Source organism: Macrobrachium nipponense, chromosome 25 (assembly GCF_015104395.2).
Source record: "Macrobrachium nipponense isolate FS-2020 chromosome 25, ASM1510439v2, whole genome shotgun sequence".
NCBI classification, from domain to species: Eukaryota; Metazoa; Arthropoda; class Malacostraca; order Decapoda; family Palaemonidae; genus Macrobrachium; species Macrobrachium nipponense.
This window is the reverse complement of record NC_087214.1, coordinates 40966384-40988035: the sequence shown is the minus strand read 5'-3', so window position 1 is coordinate 40988035 and position 21652 is coordinate 40966384. Positions and strand designations below refer to the sequence as shown.

Here is a 21652-nt window from a genome sequence, read left to right as displayed (position 1 = left end):
ATACCAGAAGAAACAAAGACGAACCTCAAAAGTTCCCCTTGGTAATTTCAAGCGTAAGCGTAAATTTCAGATGAATACAAGTGGTGTTTACATCCGGGCAAGCGGACCCACCCACTTACCAGACGGTAGTTACTGCCTAACCACCTTGTTCTAGAATTTAACAGCCATATTCCAGCCTCCGCTGAGAGTAATTCCTTATGTAAAGGACCAAGAGTTTGTATATCATATCATCATCTCAGGCTATCAATCAGTAGGTTCTGTTCATCAGTTTCTTGTATGAAACTCTCAGAAAATATTTTTCAAACTGACAACCCTGTGTAGATCTGGATTATTATAGCCTAAAATTCAATTGTATTATGAGAAATTAGCTGAACTATTAATCATTTAATTAATGCTACGACTATTTACAAAAATTTCACTGACCAACCCCCCACCACCACTATGAAATCACTAGTATCACTATATTATGCTATTTGGGCATATTTTCTCTCATGCAATTCCTATTGAAGTCAATGACATTGTTTGCAGATAGATACTATCTTTTCATCAAGACTGAATCACTCAATATTTCTTTTTCTCTTCAGGCAAGCTTCTCAGGAAGGAGGAAAAATGATTCAAGTCTTTCTTGGAAAGAAACGTGAATAATTTTTCCTTATTCCAGAGGGGCTTGCAAAAATTAAAAAGACAGTATCCAGGAACAATACCATTGACTTCAGTAGGAATTGCATACAGTACTACCATCCTACTGATGACCTAGCTTGGTTCCAACCAACTGGTTGCAAGTCAAAATGGATACAGGTCGAACTTAGAAAGTGACTGACATACTGGGTAGGGCATGATATCAAACCTTTGCTATAGCAAGTACCTACATAGTACTGTAATGTACTTCATTTCAATCTTTTTACCATAATGTAATACTACTACTGATATATTTTAATCATTTATGTAATGTACATTATGTAATTTTTAATAATTACGTAATATACTATGTACTGGCATGCATAAAGTTACAACCGGGTTAAGTTCTTTCATGCATTTAAATCTAATACTGTATGATGCTGCTGATAGGGCAGGGTAACACCAACAAATGCTTTCTGAGTGATGACAGAGCTCTCTTAAGGTGGTGTATTGCCAAGTACCTAAGTGGTCAACTGTCATACAGCATGTACTCTATGCATCAGCCCACCCAGTCCCGCTGCCAGAAGTACAGTTAAGTATGAGAGGTCATATGTCAAGCAAGTTGTAAGTTGGATGATACTTGTATATATAACAAGCAAAATCAAGGCATTCCTGATACCTAAGACTTCAGGAAAATGTGCTTGAAGAATTGTTACCATTACACAAAATACTGTCAACAACCCCACAAGATTATAACAAAACAAGAAAAAGAGAACAATATAATACCTATATAAAATCAACCTAAGCACATGGCGAATTACCTCATTTTCTCCATCCTCCAACTTAGCCTTGGCTAAGTCATCACCAACACCGTTCACTTCCACAGCATCATCGCCATCCGGGACATTGACAGACCCAGCACCACCAGCTACAAAGAAAATACATAGCCTATATAAATAAGCTTTCTTTGCTGAAAGAGTAATATTGAATAATACTTTCCATTTTACACAGAGTTGTGAATGAAAATTATGGTTGAGTAAACTACCAATTTCCTGTAGCATATTAACATCTGCATTAGAATCAAAACTAAGTTAAAGGTTATCTTCATCATTGTATTAAAAGTCCATCTTATGTATTGTAACACTTGCATAAATGTATTCCTTTTTCAGTGATTTGGCAAACTAATCATTAACAACAGAAACAGCATCGATTTCCCAAAGTATCACATAAATTACGCACACTAACATGAGGCAATGTTTACATAGAGGGGAACACATATTCATATAGACAAAAGTGTACAATGAACAAAGTCTCCATACCAAATTTCATGAGAAGGCATAATTATTCCAAAAACTACCTGATTTTCACTCATTTCCATAACATAAAACCCACTCTCTCGGTGTCTCTCTCTTACCAAACACTTTCCTGTTTTAAGAATACAAGCTAAGCACGTCAAAGTTCATCTTCCCATGGACTTGATTTGCATTAAGGGGGCCTGCCAGAACCCCTAAATATGGAGGTATAGGGCACTGTAAAAGAAATTGTGAGCAATAGCATCTGTGGAGATTCCATGAGTTGCAGGAGGGAAGGTTCTCAGCTTACCACCCTACAAAGCGAGCAGAAACATGAAAGAGACTACACATTCGAGTTTCACCTCTGACATTTGTTTGCTTTTATGTCTGTTTATTTTTCTTTCAGCCTGAATTTCATCATGACAAAGAGGAAAAGACAAGGAAAACATCTGGCTAACATACAGAAGTAAATTTGCTCAAACATGAGTTGAGAATATCATATCTGCAATATTAGCGTAGTTAGTGAACAGAGGGCGGAACTTGGGGAGGGGTACGTAGTAAGGGAATGCCCCGTATTGCTGACGCACATGTCGCGCAGTGCCCCAGGCTACAGTCTTTGAGCAAAGGGATCATCATTTATGATAAATAACATAGTTTTGATTTATTAATACCCAAAAAGGAATATGAAATTCATAATAATCAGGATTTATTAACATTGTCTTTGTAAAAAGGAGAGTACATAAACGTTTGAGTTTCACCTCTGACATTCTCTTGCTTTTATGTCTGTTTATCTGTTTCAGCAAGAATTTCATTATGACAAAGGAAAAGACAAGGAAAACATCTTGCTAACACGCAGAAGAAAATTCAATCTAATAAGCCAAGGGATCTTCATTTATGATAAATAACATAGTTTTGGTTTATTAATACCAAAAAGGAAATAGTATAAAATTCATAATAATCATTATTTATTAACATTGTGTTTGGAAAAACACAAAGGAAAACTTTGAACGCCGTATCTCAAAACTATACTGATTGACCTTCAAATTCTATCTCCTCACTTAGTTTTAAAGCTATAGCATTGAAATTTCGTATATAACTTAGAAAGACATTATAGAACAATCAAGTGAAGCCCTTTTTTCCAATTTTTGTTTCAATTTTTTTCTCTAAATTTTTTTCCCTGATTTATAAGTTTTATTTTTTACCATAATGAAAAATTCATATCCTGCTAAAAAATGACTTTAAAAAAAAAACTCATTTGATTGGAGGTCTACATCAGGTCTATATATAGTAGTAATCCCAGGTCTTAATAAAAAATATCAAGGGAGGAGATAAAATTTGAAAAATGGTTATTTTCTGGATAAATCGCCTTGGCGTCACAAAACAAAGGTCAGAGGCGAAAATCATATGCGGTTTGGAGATGACCCAAGTCACCTTAGTAAGTGGTATGAACGTCAAAGTCCTGTCCTTAAAAAATGGTATTAGCCGGCCGGCCCCCTTAACAAAATCTGCTCGTCAAGTGCAAAGGCAAATTCACCCTGACTTTGTTACAATACCACAGTATAGCTAATTACATCCTCAACCCCTAAAAGAATAGTGTATGCATTGTGCCTTAGGCTTATTTGCCCAAACAATTCTTGGTATGAATGGTTACATAGGTATACTGTCTCGTTTATTCCTTCATTAGCTTGAGTACCTAACCTTAACCTCTTCAAGAAGCAGTGACTAATCCAAGGTGTCTTCCATCCTGGACCTACTCCGACAATTGTACCTTAAGAGGAAGAAAGAACATCAATAACGATCCTGTCCTCGAAACCTAAAATTAAAGTTTGCCTAAATGGGGGATAAGGGTATCTTTTGAACCCTTCATGCAAAATAAGGAAGCAGAAACCAAGTCCTGATGAAAATAAACATAAATTCTCATTAAAAGGACCTGAGCATCTACAGAGGAAGTACCCAAACTGATTTCTACTTAGCTGGTGCAGGTAGAAAGCAGAGTAAGAGGTGATGAATTCATAAGGTAGGGGGTCCAAGGGGTGAAGCCGCACCTCTCCTGGCCAGGTTATGTTAGGTAAAGAGTAAATCTGATTAAGACATATTCCCTTTGAAATGCCTATAACAGTAAGGCCTACTGGGCCTACAATAGCCCTGATCCCTTACTCTGCATTTGCTCTATCAATAGGGGAACCATAACATAGAAGCGCAGGTGGAGAAATGCCAATAAAACTGCATAAGTGATGTACACGTTATGCATATTTCTGGGGGGCAAGCTTATCTTAGAAGCAAATCAGACACTTCAGCGAGGATACATCCCAAACTAACCTTCCCTTGACTTAACCTATCTTAGGGTACTAAACTTGACCTGGATAGGATAGCTTTGCCCCACCCTCTTAACACCCCCAACCCCAAACATTACATTGTACATAGCAGAACTTGTGAGCAACTAAAAGAGCCTTCTTGGCATAGGGACTGAGAACCATCTCAAACTGTCCCCTGACGTAACCCAACCTTACCTTCCTAACCTGACCCAGGGAGCTACACATCGGAAACATGGACTAGCCTATGCTCCTGCCCGGAGGTAGAGTTTAGAACCCCTCAATTTTTTAGGCATGATTCCTGTCAATCACTGCCCAAGATATTTATTGTCTTTTGTCAATGCTTATGTCTTGTGTTTAAGTTTGTGACATTTACAGTCTTGTGTTTATGCTTACGATATTTAAAGTCTTTAATGCTCTTACATTCATCCCAGTGGTTCCCAAGCTAGTACGAAGTGGTAGGTAGTCTGCAATTTTATCAAAGTCTGAAAGAAAGATTTACCTAGTAATACTAATAGCCTACAAGCCTAGGTATAATATCTATGCCACCCTGGCCTACATTAACCAAAATTATGGTAGCCTGGTAGACTGGGATGATTAAACCTATCCTAGGGGTGCCAAGGTTGGGTTATGTACCTAATAGCTATAGGAGCCTCTTAATTGGTCATGTATGTTGGTTTTGTTTGTATGGTGTTTTTACATTGCATGGAACCAGTTTTATTCAGCAATGGGACCAATAATTTTAGCTATGTGACTTCCGAACTACCTACGTCGAGATTGAACTTCTATCACCAGAAATACACATCTCTAACCCCTCAGTGGAATGCCCAATAATCTAAATAGTGAGGTGGCAGGCCAAGACCATACCGATCACGCCAATGAGGCGCTTCTGTATGCTGGTGTAACAGTGTCTAGCCCCTTACCAAAAGGTGCTAGGTAGCTAGCTAGCTCCTAGGCTAGTAGGTAACTTGAAACATGCAATGCTCCAAATCTCCATGGAGCAGAAGCGACATTACATAACATCCAAATGACAAAAGAAAAAAAAAACAGCATGGCATGGGTAAGGTCTGCCTTCAATCTACCTAGGCTTCAAGGATTTGTTACCTACCTACATTTCACCGACACCTGAACTTAAATTTAAGTTACCTAGGTATGTCCTCTGCATAGAAATAACCAAAAAATACTGAAAAAATTGGCTAACTTAAATCTTCACTTAGCAAAAGCGACAAAAACAACCAGGAAACGACAAAAATAAAGCGAAAACTAAGAAAAATAGCTAACGGCCACATGGCTTGAGAGGTCTGCCTTCATCCATCTCTGGCCCTGCTTATACATTTCCCACCAAACCGGATCTACTTAATGTTCCTTTCCCAACATGAAAGCAAAGTACCACATAAAATATAATACTTTAAATCTTCATTCAGAAGAAGCGATAAAAACATCGCCGAGATGACAAAAAACCACAAAAATAACGGGCGCATGGGGAGCCGGAGATAGACCTGGACCTCCGTTCCTCGAGGGAAGTGTTTACATTCTCTCACTCTCACCCGCCTTCTTCTTCTTCTTCTTCTTTTTCTTTTTCTTGGCCTCCTCGGGCGCCGACCCGTCCACCACGTCGTTTATGTCCTCGAAGTCCTCCTCGTCATGCTGGTTTTCCTCGGGCTTGGTGCCCACGTCGTTGACCACAGCGGCAGACATGATGTTGTTTCTTCTGATGGAGGAAGGAGAACCCTGGGGGCTGGGATGGGGTCATCGGAGGGGGTCGCCTCCTAGACCCCGACCCCCTGAAAAACAACAGCGCCCACCCGCGCTATTGTTAGAAAGGGAGCGTGTAAGTGCTACGGCGGCCATGTTTTAAAAGGGCAAAAAAAAAATCTTTTAAAAAGGCGAAATTGTTATATAATAATACTTAACCCTTATCTAAATAAGTGTATAAGCATATCAATTGTTCATGTTTGGAGAAAAACAACAGTTCTTACCCACAATATTGTAAGAAAGGGAGATTGTAGAAGTCATCTGGCGGCCATATTTGAAAAGGACAGAATTATTACATAACTAATATTTAAGCATTACAAGATAGCAGCATAATCATACAAATTGTTCACATTTAGTTTGATTAACCATAATTTTTTGTATATAGGTAGTAACTTATAAAATCAAGATTCGCTTGCTCTGTTTCAGAAAGACTCCATCAACAGTTGTACAAGACAAGTTTAGTTACGCTTTCAAACATTGCCAATCTGCTGTGGTTTTGAAGTCTTAATTTCTTTCAATTTGGAGGCAAATAGAAAGGGTCTGTATATCATCTTCTTCCTTGAAGGGGACACAAACACAAACGTCTAATCCAATTAGTTTTTATGATAAGGATGGCGTCTTATTAACTTATATATATATATATATAGATATATATATATATATAAATTCGACAATAACTCATAAATCAGTAGACTGTATTGGGATGGGAGTTATTTTGTAACGGCTCCACAAAATGGGACTTACAGCACGATTTTTTTGTCAACAGTCTCCTGAATACAGATGACTAAGAAAGAATTAAGATAAAGTTACTATCATATTATTACTTTCACTTCTAAATACACTTATATATAACGCCCATAAAATGAGATTCATATATACACTGCATGAATCAAATTGGAATATTTCGTACGTTTCTTTGTACGAAAAATCTGAAATTCCATTATAGGCTTTCAAAGCGAATATGTCGTAGTAGTGTCAATCTAAAAATATACTAGCAGGGACTATATTAATCTTACATCTTTTATTTTATATTTTCCTCACTTAACGAAACTATTAGGCTCATGATTACAAGTTATATTTCGAAGTCATCACGTATGACGTCAGCACAATGTCCGCGATCTTAGAACCTGGTCTGCAAACGATTAAGCCAACGTTAATTTTAATCGTGTTCCATTAGTCTTACGACGAGCATTAATATGAACGAACTCGTAACGACGAGCAAGAGGAATGAAATGGAATTCGCAGCGACTAGTCACGACGGCGAGTAGCTGAGACAATCTTAATCCACTAGATACATGTTTACCGCACATCCACTCTCCAATGGAGAGACAGTGAAGCCTTGCTTTTTAACTCCGAGAGTGAAAGAGTGAAGTTTCAAGTCTATTTGTGAGAGGCAAACTTGGATAATCTATTGTGACTGATGAAGATGGCGTTTAATTATTACTCTGCTACAGATTATGACGCTCAAAGTAAGTGCCGTAAGTTTTTTATTTATTCATTCTAGGTAGGCCTAGGCCTACTCGGACTAATGTTAAAGTTCGCATGGTGGTTGTATTGGCCTAGATCATAGGTATAACGTTAACGCTTTCAGTTTTGCATAAACAACTTTTTGAATCGTCTACATATCATTTAAATGGTCACGCACCAATTTTCGATCAAATGAGTGCGTGCTCATTATTAATTATATGATGATAATACGTGCAGCTGGCTGTTGACCAAGACATACTGTAAATCTCGGATGAAAAGATAATATTTATCTCTCTTATATATATATATATATATATATATATATATATATATATAGATATATATATATATATATATATATATATATATATATATATAATGTGTGTGTGATAATAATAATAATAATATTGAAAAAGAAACCCACAAAATCACTTTGTAACTTATTTACTAAATAAAAAAAAAATAAATACAACTCATTTTTTTTTTTTTTTTTTTTAAAATTTTTTTTTTAAAAAAAAAAAAATTTAATCTTCTTATAATAAAAAAAACAAACTAAAAAAACCATAAAATACTTTAAGTATTTACATTTATACTCTTGTTTTTTTTTCATCTGTCCATCCGCCTGTGGTGTTTTTGTATGGTAACACTGCGTCCCGGGCTTTTGATAGTTACGCTATTTGTAAGTTTTAGGTAAATAAAAGGATATCTGGGTGTTCATTTGCAACTGGAAAGTGTTTTAATAATTTACTGTATGCGAATTGCACCGTTAATATTCGAAATAGGATATTATTATAATCGTTGAATGGAAGCTGAATGTAACTATCTAAAGCCCGGGACGCAGTGTTACCATATAAAAACACCACAGGCGGAAGGACAGATGAAAAAAAAACAGAGTATAGTTTTACTCCACACTCGAGTACTTTCAGGCCCTTCTGTGGCCCATTCTCAAGAGATGTTTGGGATGTTAGCCTGGGTCAAGGCCCAGCAGTCTTCTGGAACTTCTTTCTCGTTGAGCTGTCATATATGTGATGGCTGTTCTGGTTTTCTTGAGAGTTGCCAATCCCCTCTTGTCGCTCTGATATCCCGAGCTGATGGTCAATGGGATTCACCCTTGTGGTAAGGGTGTGGTCACCAAAAGTCTGTTGGGCAGGAAACCTAATCTCCAGGTCAGCAGGGTCAATCTTAGCTTCTTTTAATATCAAAGCTCGGCTTATGGGATCTTCTGAGGTAAAACCTTTGTTTCCTTCAATTACTTTAATCTCTCTGATAAGTGCACCTTCTACTACCCTCCTGTGACTAATTTTGTTACTTTTGTATATAAGTCTAGTGTTTTTGAAATCCATCCTATGGTCATTTTCCCAACAATGCCTAGCTATAGCACTCCCCTGAGGGTTAAGCTGTACTGCCCTTCTATGTTCTTGGACTCAAGTCCTTATTCCCCTACCTGATTCCCCCACATATCTGTCTCCACAATTATTGCAATTGATTATGTATACCCCCGCTACATCATCTGTATTACTGTCTTCTCCCTCCAATTTATTTTTACATACTTTGTTTTTTACGGTATTATCAAAGGTATATACAAATATATATTGACTTTCTTTCATTTTTGAAGTGATTTGTTTCATTTTAGGCATAAAAGGGAGGGCAACTATTTTCTTGTTTTCTTTATTCCATGTACTCTCTACATTCGCTCTGTAAAAAAATTTTCTAGCTTTATTGAGTGCCCTTTTTCTGAACCATTCCGGGTATGCTAATGCATCGAAGCTTTTATCGATGTCATTTATTTCTTGCTCTATCTTGCAAGGGTCACACGTTCTCATTGCCCTAAGAAATAAACCTGTTAGAACCCCTATTTTTATATCATGACTATGAAAAGAGAAGAAATGAATATATGAGTTTGTATGTGTGGGCTTTCTATATGTGCTGAATTCATATCCTGTTTCTTTTCTTTCTATGAGTATGTCTAAAAAGGGCAGTTTATTATTGTTACTTTTCTCTAAAGTGAACTGGATATTGTTATCAAACTTATTGAGTTCATCTAGAAAAGTTTCTGTTTTATTTCCATCCCCTTGCAGAATAGCAAAAATATCATCCACATATCTCCACCATCCTTGCAGTTTTAAGTTAGGGAGATTAACATTAGGAACTAGATTAGTTTCGAAATATTAGTTTCGCTAACATCTATATGGAATATTTCGAAACTAATCTAGTTCCTAATGTTAATGGAGAGAGAGAGAGAGAGAGAGAGAGAGAGAGGAGAGAGAGAGAGACGAGAGAGAGAGAGAGAGAGATTGTTAATACTCAGTAAACAAAAACAAAATAAAACGACAACTAGATAACATACTGTACAAACATTTTTGTTTCTTGCATGATTTTTTATTTCTTTTATAGTGTGCCATCCTTGAAGTTGTTATATATATATATATATATATATATATATATATATATATATTTATATATATATATATAGATATATATATAAATATAACATATATATATATATATATATATATATATATTATATATATATATGTGTACTATGTAACATCCCTGTAGTCAAATCTTGCCAAAATCTCCTCCATCTTCCTAGCCAGTTTTCCTGTTTATGGTGCTCTCTCTACTGATGGGATCAGTATTTAACAGGAGCCTGTTTAGTCTCTTTGTAAGACCTGCCTTCTACTTCTATAGGACTACTGGCTCCCCTTCTCTTCTCAATTTGTTTTTATAGAATGTTATGCTTATGGAAAAACTCCTACTCCATATTTTGTCACCATGAACTCTCTTGTGACACTACTACAAGTACAGGGACACTTTTCTTATTGTATTTTTTGCCTTTGCTTCTTTCTAAGGGCATTTTAACTTCAACTGGTACCTCTGTTTTGCTAAATTTGACAAATTCTTTCATTTCAAGGTCACTGTCTTCATGAAGAGGATTTTCAGCATACTTTTTTCCGCTGTCCATTCCTTTCCTCCATTCTCATCTTTCTCACGTACGTTGGCCCTTTTTACAATTTTTTTTTTATCAATAGTCTAGTTAGTCTTTTTTTTAACACTTACCTTTCTGCTTCTATAGGCCTACAAGTTACTCTTCTCTTCTCTATTTGCTCTTGAAAGGTAATTCCATCCTTTGCTTAGACCTGCATTCCTATCACTATAAGCCTACCAGTACCCCTTCCCTTTCAATTTTTTCTTGAAAGGTATTCTTATCCTTTGCTTATTTCTAAGGGCATTTTAGCCTCAACTGGGCCCTATATTTTGCCACATTCCTTCATTTCTAGTTGATTTTCTTCTCTCAGGTTTTCAAAATACTTTCTCCGTTTCATTTCTCCAATATGATTTTTTAAATTTTTCTTTTGTACTTTGGACCTTTTACAACTTTTCCACATTCCTTCAGCCACTTTGCTATCATGAATTGTTTTTCTGTCCCATCTGTGGTGGGATTCTGGTCCCATACCGCGTGCAACTCTTTGCTTTTTGCCACCAACTGTCTTCTGGCCACCCTCGTCTTTTACTCTTCATTTCATAAGGAAAATAAGTATCTAAAACTTTAATGATCACGAACCTTCATTTCAACAAAAGGCCACAAAAGATCCTTCTTGATCAGTAAGGTAAATATTTACACGAAATCACTCATGGCAGGTACAGTAGTATTTTGAAGTCCCTATATGTACACAAGTTCCTGTATATCACAGACAATGGGTTGAATATTCAGTATAAAATTTAAACTTGACTCCACAAAGACACCAACACTGATTGTCAGGACGACAGACCAATAAAAGAAAAGGCATAAAAAGATAAAATCTATTTCCTTGGGGAACAACAAAGCCAATCACAGTAGATGATCACAATGACATATTCTTTAAAATACTTCGTCCTCAATTACCAAAAAGGTCCATCACTGTTATATGTTAAAAACTTTCTATGTAGTTACCAAAAAGGCCTGTCACGGGGTTGTTGCCCAAATTCCTCCTTTGAGCAAGATAGGATTAAAGGTGGAATTGTAGGATCAACAAAGACAAATCGAAATCAGTTCCCTAATCGAAGTCCTCTTTACAAAGTCCTTCGGGCAACGGGTAGTCGAATACGATGGCGCGGTTCACCGGCTTGTACTTGACATTGCAGGTCGATGCATTTATGTAGGTCGTGGTTCCATCATAAGAGATGCCGTGTCCTGCAAACGGAAAATATAAAGTTAAAAATAAAAAATAAAGTAGTGGGTATGAAATCAGAGCAAAAATACAGCGTAAAATAGACTGACAAAGCAGGAGACGGTATTAAGTTATCTTGCATCAGAGCAGAGGTGGTTTGATCATGGAGAGAAAATGGGAGAGGAACAGGCCAAAAAAGTAGTATTAGTTGTGTAGCGTCTAAAGACTAAACTAAGTATGACCTGCAAGATGAATATTAATGAAGAACTCTTGGGCAATAACAAACCCCTCTTAACCAACCTTTTGATAAGGAGTAAACTAGTCGATTTAGAAAAAAACAAACATAAGTAGGTAGTTTACAAGCCTAGGAGAAGAAGGGCCAACAGACAAAGTGAGTCATCTACCATCAAAACTGAGGTGGTATGTTCATGGAAAGAAAATGGGAGATTAGTGAAAGGGTGTGTAGCAGCTATAGTTCAGATCTTGAAAAGTGTGGAAAGGGACCATTCAATCGTTTTTGGGTGGACAAAGGGGCAAAAACAAAACAAAAAAAGTATTACCAAAATACTATTTCAGCCACAATCCTTAGAAGATAAATCTTATAAAGGAACTTATCAGCATAAGTATAAATCTAAAGGTATTAATTAAAATACTGTACTTGTTAACAGCCACTTATACAGTAAAACAAAAACCAGGTTACATTTGCAAAAAATAAAAGACTAACAATAGGTATCAGATTAAACAACTAAATTAAAATTAATATTGAACAAATAGAAAATGAGCCAAAGTTTCTTTGGTGCAGTCAAGTTTTCTGTACAGCGTATAATCAGGGCCACCGAAAATAGATCTATCTTTCAGTGGTCTCAGATAATGCGGCCCATGAAACTTTAACCACCGCCCTGTGGTGGCCTTTCCTATATCCGTGTCAGTGGACCATTATAGCTAACTTTAACCTTAAGAAAAACACTCAGGCATACCCTCATGTATGTGTCCAAATATGTGATATTTAGGCTTGACTCTAGACTGGACGGTCTTCAACAGGTCCACGCACCCAGACCGCTTATTTTTGAGCGAGAGGTCACAGCGGCCTAGCGGCGGACCGTGGGTCATCAGTATGTCCACGTCGTTGGGTATGGATGACCACTTACTGCGCAGAGGTGACCCCCGGCTCAGGTTGAAGGCCATCACGTGGTATATTGGGGTCCTGAAAGTGAACAGTGATTGCTTCAGTTTCTGTAAAGGTTTTTTAAACGATTTTATTCTGTAGCTTAAACTGCTTATCATCTAGATATTTCCCAAGACGCTTCTTTTCTCGCCCCATGTCCAGACCATTTCAGCTCTGTTTTCCAGAGTCTGGACGGTAATCAGGCTCTGATGAAACCGAAAACGTGTAATACTTTAAATTTTTTTTCTCTCTACTCCTCTTCTGCTAAAATATACTTATATCTCTGTTATGAAACTGGCCTATATCATCATTACTAAGACTGCCTCTAAATCTATCTGATCTGCCCTTGAAATAGTCATAGTCAAAACGGGAAGAATTTTAATTCACTACCTCTGTTAGGATTCTCAAGTCATACTGTGACTCATTACCCACTCATGAAGCCCCCTATTGAAGTTTGTTACAAGTTTCAAAGCACCGATTTTGAGGACGAGATGGTACCTGAGCTATATTATTATTATTATTATTATTATTATTATTATTATTATTATTATTATTATTATTATTATTCAGTAGATGAAACCTATTCATATGGAACAAGCCCATCAAAGGGACATTGACTTGAGGAAGAAGTCACCGGAGATAAAGTGAAATACAGAAAAAAAAGAGACCCCACTAAAAAAAATAATTAGTAAATTAAAATATATCAAAATGTATCAAATTGCAAGGGGAATAGTTTAAGGGTAGTAATGCATTGCACCTTTGCTTGAACTTCTGAAGTTCCAGTTGCACGACATCCTCTGAGGAATAAGGAACCTCTGGAACTGAGAAGTTCTCTACAGCGAGGCACATTTTACTGCACATTGGTGCTTCTGCTGTTCAGCGAATCTAGTTGCACTCGGAAGATAAAGGGGTTCAGGGATCAATTGTGAATGGGAAAGATCTCTGTTGGAATACAACTAAGGAAAAAGTTAATCCAAGTCATAACTACTACTATTAGGAAAAAGAAACCTTCCACCACAAGGCAGCCGCTCTGTCTAAAAGAGATACATCTCTGGCAGAAGTAGACGTCCACACCTAAGGACAGTATTCTAGTAAAGGGAGTACAAATGACCTAAAACAGACTGCAGTGATTTTACCGCTGAGAGGGAGAGAGAGAGAGAGACTTACCAAGGGCAGCCGTAGATTCTGATGTTGTAAACCGAAGTGCCTGATCCCTGGAGATAGGACGTGGCGTTTGTGAGCACCTCGTCCGGACTGGCAACCTTGGTGACAGCAGAGGCATCTTTGTCAAGGAGCAGTTCGTGGTTCCCAGCTATGACGATTTTGTAGCGGTGTGGCAGGGTACCTGGAGGTTAGTATAGAGTTCGTTTAGGTCTAGCTGTCGCGTATAGATATTATACTACAGTACAGAAACCACCCTACTTACGCACGTTCAACATACAAACAAAATTGGGATCGCAATTTAAAACTGTGTCCAGAGCGCTCTCCTTTGCCATTCGTAATTTCAAATTGTTCTGCGCGGGCCTATTCAGTACTGTGATTTTACATATCATACTGTACTCTAATTAGTCTAATAGGCACGAAGAGTACCTTATCCAACTTTCAAACAATTCAACACACGCTTCTGTCCGGAACGCATATTCCCGAGATGTACCTGTTATTGCACAAGCCAATTTCCAGCCAATCATAGAGCTCTCCCTCGTACTGACGTCACCTGTGGTGGGCGGAGTTAGCAGCCAGCAGCATATCGAACCTCTAGGCTACATACCAATTCTAATGAAAAAATGAATTTGCACATTTATGCAAGCTTGGTAACACAAGACAACTATTTCACCTTTAATAATAAGTACTTAAATGAAATTGAGGGTATTGCTTTTGGAAAATCTTGTCTGTTACCTTACGTTTGAGATTTTACTAACAGACATGGTTGTCGAGCAGAGATAAGGAATTTAACCCCTTTAAAAACATTATACGCATGTGATATTTTCCAGATATCTCTAAAAGAAAAGTATAATGTTGCACCATTCATTGACTACTTTAATGTTCAACGTGTTTAAACTAAATTTGCTAAGGAAAGAGAGTGCTTACTTTTTCTTTATTTATTTGTAGAGAAAAACTCAAAAATACTAACATATCTATACCTAGAGAGCAAACCTTTACAGGATTCAGTGTGGATTTCTTGAGCGCTTGTTATAATGAGAAATATCAGCATGACTCTTGTATTTTACATCAAACTAAAGTGCATTGCTAAGGAAATAATATCTAACATTCATACTTTCGTTTTTTAATGAGCATATTGCACCATTCTTTGATCCCCTTGATGCATAAAAAAAATAACGTTTAGTACCATGGAAACAGTCAAACAGAAGTTTACCTTTTCATGGTTTTTTAATCGAGTGTATCCATTCAGAAATATATATAATATATGTATATATAGATATATATATATATATATATATATATATATATATATGTGTGTGTGTGTGTGTGTGTGTGTGTGTGTGTAGTGTGTGTGTGTGAAACGGCAAAAAGCCATGAGGAAAAAGGAAACTAAGGAGTACTTCGAGGCCTTTTGACTCAATTAAAGGACATTTAGTCAAAAGGCCTTGCAGTACTCCTTCGTTTCACTTTCCTTCGTGGCTTTAGCCTTTATATATATATGATATATATATATATATATATATATATATATATCTATATATACTATATATATCTATGAACTGGTAAAATGTTCTGTAACAACAGAATTCCATCTAATAAAAGGAGCCCATAAAAACACCAAAATAGAGAGAGAAAAGTACTATATTTCAGAGACTGCTGTCTCCCTCTTCAGGTAGAGGAATGAGAAAAGTTTACAGAAAAGGTGGTATTTATACCAAGAGGTCCATCCACAGGCAAGCCAATTTAGGTCACCCCCACTGATAATCTTCCTTTAATCTTCTTAAGTGTTGGTTGAATGAAAACCTTGTCGATCGTATCTGAAATCCATGCTCCTTTTAAGATGTTCATTACCTGCCTCTCTTTTATTAAGGCCGATTCCATCATTTGACTCTTGTACCGGCAGTTGCTGCTATAAATTACACGTGACAAATTCCAGTTTATTCTATGGTTATGTTCATTTATATGGTTGAAAATAGCCGAGTTCTGTTGTCCATACCTAACTGACCGTTTGTGTTGTATTAATCTCTGGGGAAGTGATTTACCTGTAAATCCGATGTAAGATTGGTCACAGTCCTGGCATGGGATTTCGTAAACCCCAGTGTCCTTGGGAGATGTCTTTTGTTGGACGTTAATCAGGGATTTGGCTAAGGTGTTTGGGTAAGTAAATGCAAAAGGGTTAGAGTTTCCGACGGTGTGGGTTGCTCTCTTAATCGTGTCCAGGTGAGGTATTTTTATTTTATTGTTGGGTGTATCTCTGGTCTTGTCTTTAGGGGGTCGGTAGAAAATTACGTTTGCTTTGTGAATTGCTTTCTCAATTATATGGTCAGGATAATTTAAAGACGAAAGTTGCTTGCGAATTAGTTCAAATTCTTTTTCCTGGAATTCTGGGGAACAAATTCGTAAGGCTCTTAAGAACAGGTTGCTGGCTACACCCATCTTGATAGTAATGTCGTGATAGCTAAAGTAGTGAATGTATGAAAGTGAGAACGTTGGTTTTCTGTATATGGTACATTTGTATTCTGTCGTGTCTCTGATTATTAAAACATCAAGAAAAGGAATTTTGTTGTCTGTTTCCCATTCAACTTTAAATTTGATGCTGGGCACTAATGCGTTTAATTTTGAGAGGAATTCATTAAAATTGCCCCACCTATTATCCCAGAATGTTAGGATATCATCCACATATCTCATCCACAGCATGTTTTTGGGTTTTATTGCATTTATTACTGTAGTTTCATAGTATTCCATGTACAGATTGGCTAAAACGGGACTTAAAGGACTACCCATACTACACCCAAATTTTTGCTTGTAGAATGATTCCCCGAATGAAAATACGTTATTAGATGCACATAATTCAACTAACTTTATTATTTTGTCTAGCGCCAATGGGAAATTATCTGAATAGGGGGATAATTTTTCCCTTAAAAACTGGAGAACGTCCTGTACTGGTACTTTTGTGAGTAGGGAGTCTACGTCAAGGCTTAAAAGTTTTATGTTGTGAAGTGGTATATGTGCTTCTCTGAATTTGTGACAAAAATCTTCCGAATGTTTAATTCATCTACCTGAAGAGGGAGACAGCAGTCTCTGAAATATAGTACTTTTCTCTCTATATTTTGGTGTTTTTATGGGCTCCTTTTATTAGATATATATATATATATATATATATATATATATATATATATGTATATATATATATATATATATATATATATATATATATATATATATATATATATATATATATATATATATATATACATATATATATATATATATATATATATATATATATATATTATATATATTATATATGTATATATATATATTCATCACGTTCCTAATTTTCGTGATTCAGTTATATATATATATATATATATATATATATATATATATATATATATATATATAGTATATATATATATATATATATATATATATATATATATATATATATATATATATATATATATATATATATATGGGTTCAGCGTGAATCTCTCGTGTTTGCTATGATAAATATAAAACGAATACTGTCATGATTCTTATCCACCGAGTATACCATTTAGCATCTAACTAGGATGCTTTTCATAAGGAAATAAGTTTTATTTTTCCGTTCAATTTTTAAAAACAATACTTTTTACAGCGTTGTCCTTACAGCTATGTACGTTATAGATTCCTAAACAGAAAATCTAAATTAACCAAACAAAAGTACTGTCAAAGAGAGAAACCTAATATATATAGTTCCCACAATATACAAAATTCTCATATATTTTTAAACAGTTGGTTGAATCCTGCCACTTAGCATTTGCCACATTTTCACTAACATTCAGGGCCAGATTATGTGGGAGTTAGGTCTTCCCCTTGACAGCACTTGGCCATCGTCCTTTACCAATGTGAGCTGCAACACTTGGTCTGTCAGGGCCTCGTCTACAAATGGAGGTGGGCTGACATAGTATTTTTCCACGGCCTGCACCTTTTTTCAGCTTCAAACAGATGTTATGTAGCGAGGGACTCAGATGATTTGTAGTTTTGACAGATGCTACCCTCTGTTGTACTTTCCTTAAAGCCTGTGCGGTGTCGTTTATTTCCTAGACGCTCGACGACTTCAGCCAAAGTTTTTGCAACAGGACTCGGATCTACTAAAGTGGTGGAGTCCTGAACGGAGCTTGAGCATATAAAGGAACAACTGCGCATCCTCAGAATCACTAGCATCTTCAGAATCTACACTTTCATGACTGCTTTTTGCTGACATGCTGCTTATATCTGTCCCAGTATCTCAGTCATCGCTATCTTTGTCCTCACCATCTATCCTGTCATGAATATTCACTGGCCTGATACGATGTACGATATCATCTGGAGGTATAGTACATTCTTTTTGTAAGATTATAGTAATGCTCTCAAGTTAAGTCTACTGCGAACATACAGTCTGCAAACCAAACACTGGTTGTCGTAGTAAATTCTGAAGTTCTACTGAGGATTTTTTATATTCATCTTTCAAGAGAGCGGAGTGGCATGGGACCGCTGGCTGGTAGCTCCACCCACAGCGATGACATCACTTCAAGTGCGAGCGCTGTGATTAGGTGGAACTGGGCTGGTTCAATACCAGTATACATCTCGGGAATTTGCGTCCAGAACATAACTCGTTTGTAGGTAGGGTGGTGTTTGTACCTATCTGTGGACTATGTGGATTTTTTACTTAGACAATGGCTGCCCCATGTGCACCTAATCGATACCCTCGCCCCAATAACAGTACTTAATTTCCTTACAGAAGCACCTTGTAGACGGTAATGCATACAGGTAGCCCTGCATTATACACTGTAATCAATGCCAAAAGAGGGTTTCTGAGCCTCTGCAAGTGACATCAGTTTTCTTAACTCTAGGTGAATATCATTTGACCTGTTTTCTCAAATCTTAGATAGTGCGATAACCTCTGTACTATGAAGCCTTTTGGTTTTGTCTGTAAGTTGTTAGGAATGAAGCCAGTCCTTCCCCCTTTTTATTGACCCTGACAGATTTGGTACCTCTTTACTAACAGCTGGGTGGGCTAGGTTGGGAAACAGACAGGGAACATTCCTCAGACCTGACGAACATGAGTCAACAAGTGTGACACTCAGCAACAGCAACTGAATTGGCTGACCCTGCACTTTCCGAAGGTGGGTGATAGAGGTTGCCACTTATCTAAACAAAAGGATAATACAGGTGGTTCATTACATACAAACTTCTAAAGATACAAGCGTCTGTGTTTCCACGAGCTATGGATGCCTAAGCCAACTTCGTTACAAAACAAACTTGAACTACAAACAAGCCCTAAGAATGGGGCGTGTTTGTATGTAGATGACTACCTGTAATAGTAAATAGCGATAATATTAGCTTTTCCAAGCCATTATTTGAATTTCTCCTCCAGACGAGTTCTGGATGCCTAAGCTAATTTTGTTGGTCTTATGAATAAACAGGACTTACGAACAAACTTGAACTACAAACGAGCCCTTGGAATGGTGCTGGTTTGTACATAGAGGACTACTCTTAACAGTAAATAGTAATTATAGTATCCTTATTGCCTTTAGAATAGTGCTCGCTCGTACGTAAAGGACTGCCCGTAATAGCAAAAAGTAACAATAGTATCCTCACCGTCTTCGGAATAGTGCTCGCATAGTACTCTACTCACTCGTACATAAAGGACTGCCTGTAATTGCAAGTAGTAACGATAGTAACCTCACCGCCTTCGGAATAGTGTTCGCTCGTACGTAAAGGACTGCCCGTAATAGCAAGAAGTAACAATAGTATCCTCGCTGTCTTCGGAATAGTGCTCGTATAGTACTCGCTCGTACATAAAGGACTGCCTATAATTGCAAGTAGTAAACAATAGTAACCTCACCGCCTTCGGATAGTGCTCGCTTGTGCGCAGAGGACTGTCTGTAATAGCAATTAATAGCAATAGTATCTTCACCGCCTTCAGATAGTGCTCGCTTGTGCGCAGAGGACTGTCCGTAATAGCAAAAAGTAATGGTGGTACCCTTACCAAGCCATTCGTTGAAAATCTCCGCCTCCTCGACAGTTCCTTTCCTCGTGAAGTCCCCGGCGTGAAGGAAGACATCTCCTGGGGGCACTGGGTATTTGAGCTCGTCCGTCTTGGTGTGAGTGTCGCTCATGCAGACGAACCTGACCTGAAATGCGGAAGTTGGGAAGTTTGAAATTCGAAGTTTTTCACAATGGCAAAGTTTGGATAAATCTAAACTCGATGGCTGTCAGTTTTAATTTAAAAGATTTAAGGTAAACGATGGATTTTGTAATTATGGAATTTTTCTAAATATTAAAAATTATGTATGACTGAAGTCTCTCAGTTTTGATTCAAAAGAATCAACATTAATTATGGATTTTGTAAGTACATAATTTTTCTAAAAAGTCAACATTAAAAGTTATGTATTTAATCAAAAGAATTTCTGAAGATTCAACAGATAATAGGACAAAATATTACAAGAGAAAAAAGTTCATAAATATCCAATATACATGGCGGACATTAAGACTTAGAAATCTGGCCAGTAGGTTTCCAAGCCACGATAATTACACTTTCAGACTTATCCAATTTCTCCATGACAGGGTCATTTTTAATGCTATTCTAATAACATTCAGTTACTAATATTGTGAGATTTAGGCCATTCAGAGTGGTTGGACAGCAAAGATAAGAGAACCAGAAAACAAAGGAGATAAAGGTGGAGGTGGGAGAAAATCCCACAGTTAAGCTAGGAAGTAATAGTTAGAGGAGTTAGACAGCAAGATTGGAGATAGGAAGGGGGAAAGGAGGTCAAGTGCAATGTTGAATAAATTAAGTTTCGCATAAATGCAAGTGGATGAGTACTACCCATCCTACTACTGGCCACATCCTACAGGACGTTATTTGCCAAGGGAAAGTATCCTACAGTTCATCCTTCCTTGGGCTGATTTAAATCATTTCTAATTTTATGTTTTTCATATTTTGTATTTTGTAAAATATGTTTTTACATTCAATAAATAAATGTTTATTTTAACTGTTTTTTATTTTAAATGTTTTATATTCTTTATTTTGCAAAAGATAAAAAAAAATTTTGAGTTTAAATCAGAACTAAACAGATCTTACTTTTTAGTAATTTTTTTAGTAATTGTGAAAATTAAATTATTTTATGTATTTTTGATTTTTTAACAATTCTAAAAAAGGTTTTTTGACTTAAGAAAACATATTTTTAGTTTCTAAGTATTTTTAGTAACTTTCTACATTTTATTCTTCTTTTTATTTTGTACAATATTTATTTACTTTCAATAAAAAAAGTATATTATTTTCCAACTAATTTTTACTTATTTTTAATTTCTATATTCGTTATTTTGTGTGTTTTGTAAAAGATTATTACTTTAAGTAAAGAAATATATATTTATTTTTAACGATTTTTTTTTATTAATTTTAATCTTTGATTTTTATATAATTTTTTATTTTCTAAAAGATTTTTAATAAAAATATAATAATTTTTAACTAATTCTTTTCTTTTTTTGTTGCTTAAATATATTTTATTTTGTGAAAGATCTTGAAATAAGTTGTTTAAATTCGAATAAAAAATAAATACTATATTTATTTTTCGCCTCTTTTCTTTCCTTCATCTTTAATTTTTAAATTTTTATAGTTTTTTTTGTAAAAGATCTAAAACAAAACTTTTATTTTGAATAAAAATTATACATAATTTTTTTTAATATCTAAGTATTTATTAA

At 36.1% G+C, this 21652-nt stretch overlaps 3 protein-coding genes across 5 annotated transcripts in view; 1 reads left to right on the top strand and 2 right to left on the bottom strand.

The window, feature by feature from the left end:
- LOC135199395 (methionine aminopeptidase 2-like) overlaps window positions 1–5981 on the bottom strand; it is a 37194-nt gene extending 31213 nt beyond the window's left edge. The window contains exons 1-2 of the mRNA XM_064227388.1: window positions 5770–5981; window positions 1440–1546 (exon numbers count right to left, since the gene is read on the bottom strand). Of these exons, the coding sequence (XP_064083458.1) occupies window positions 1440–1546; window positions 5770–5920 (258 nt within the window). The 5' untranslated portion in view covers window positions 5921–5981. The remainder of the gene's footprint in view (window positions 1–1439; window positions 1547–5769) is intronic.
- Window positions 5982–7388: 1407 nt separating this feature from the next.
- The window catches only part of LOC135199392 (protein YIF1B-B-like), a 143323-nt gene continuing 129059 nt past the window's right edge, over window positions 7389–21652 (top strand). The window contains exon 1 of the mRNA XM_064227380.1: window positions 7389–7446. Coding sequence (XP_064083450.1) covers window positions 7398–7446 — 49 coding nt within the window. The 5' untranslated portion in view covers window positions 7389–7397. The remainder of the gene's footprint in view (window positions 7447–21652) is intronic.
- The window catches only part of LOC135199391 (metallophosphoesterase domain-containing protein 1-like), a 29814-nt gene continuing 19155 nt past the window's right edge, over window positions 10994–21652 (bottom strand). For all 3 annotated transcript variants that reach the window (XM_064227376.1, XM_064227379.1, XM_064227377.1), the window contains 4 exons: window positions 19938–20082; window positions 13928–14105; window positions 12573–12799; window positions 10994–11618 (listed from right to left, as the gene is read on the bottom strand). In XM_064227376.1, the coding sequence (XP_064083446.1) occupies window positions 11482–11618; window positions 12573–12799; window positions 13928–14105; window positions 19938–20082 (687 nt within the window). In that variant the 3' untranslated portion in view covers window positions 10994–11481. The remainder of the gene's footprint in view (window positions 11619–12572; window positions 12800–13927; window positions 14106–19937; window positions 20083–21652) is intronic.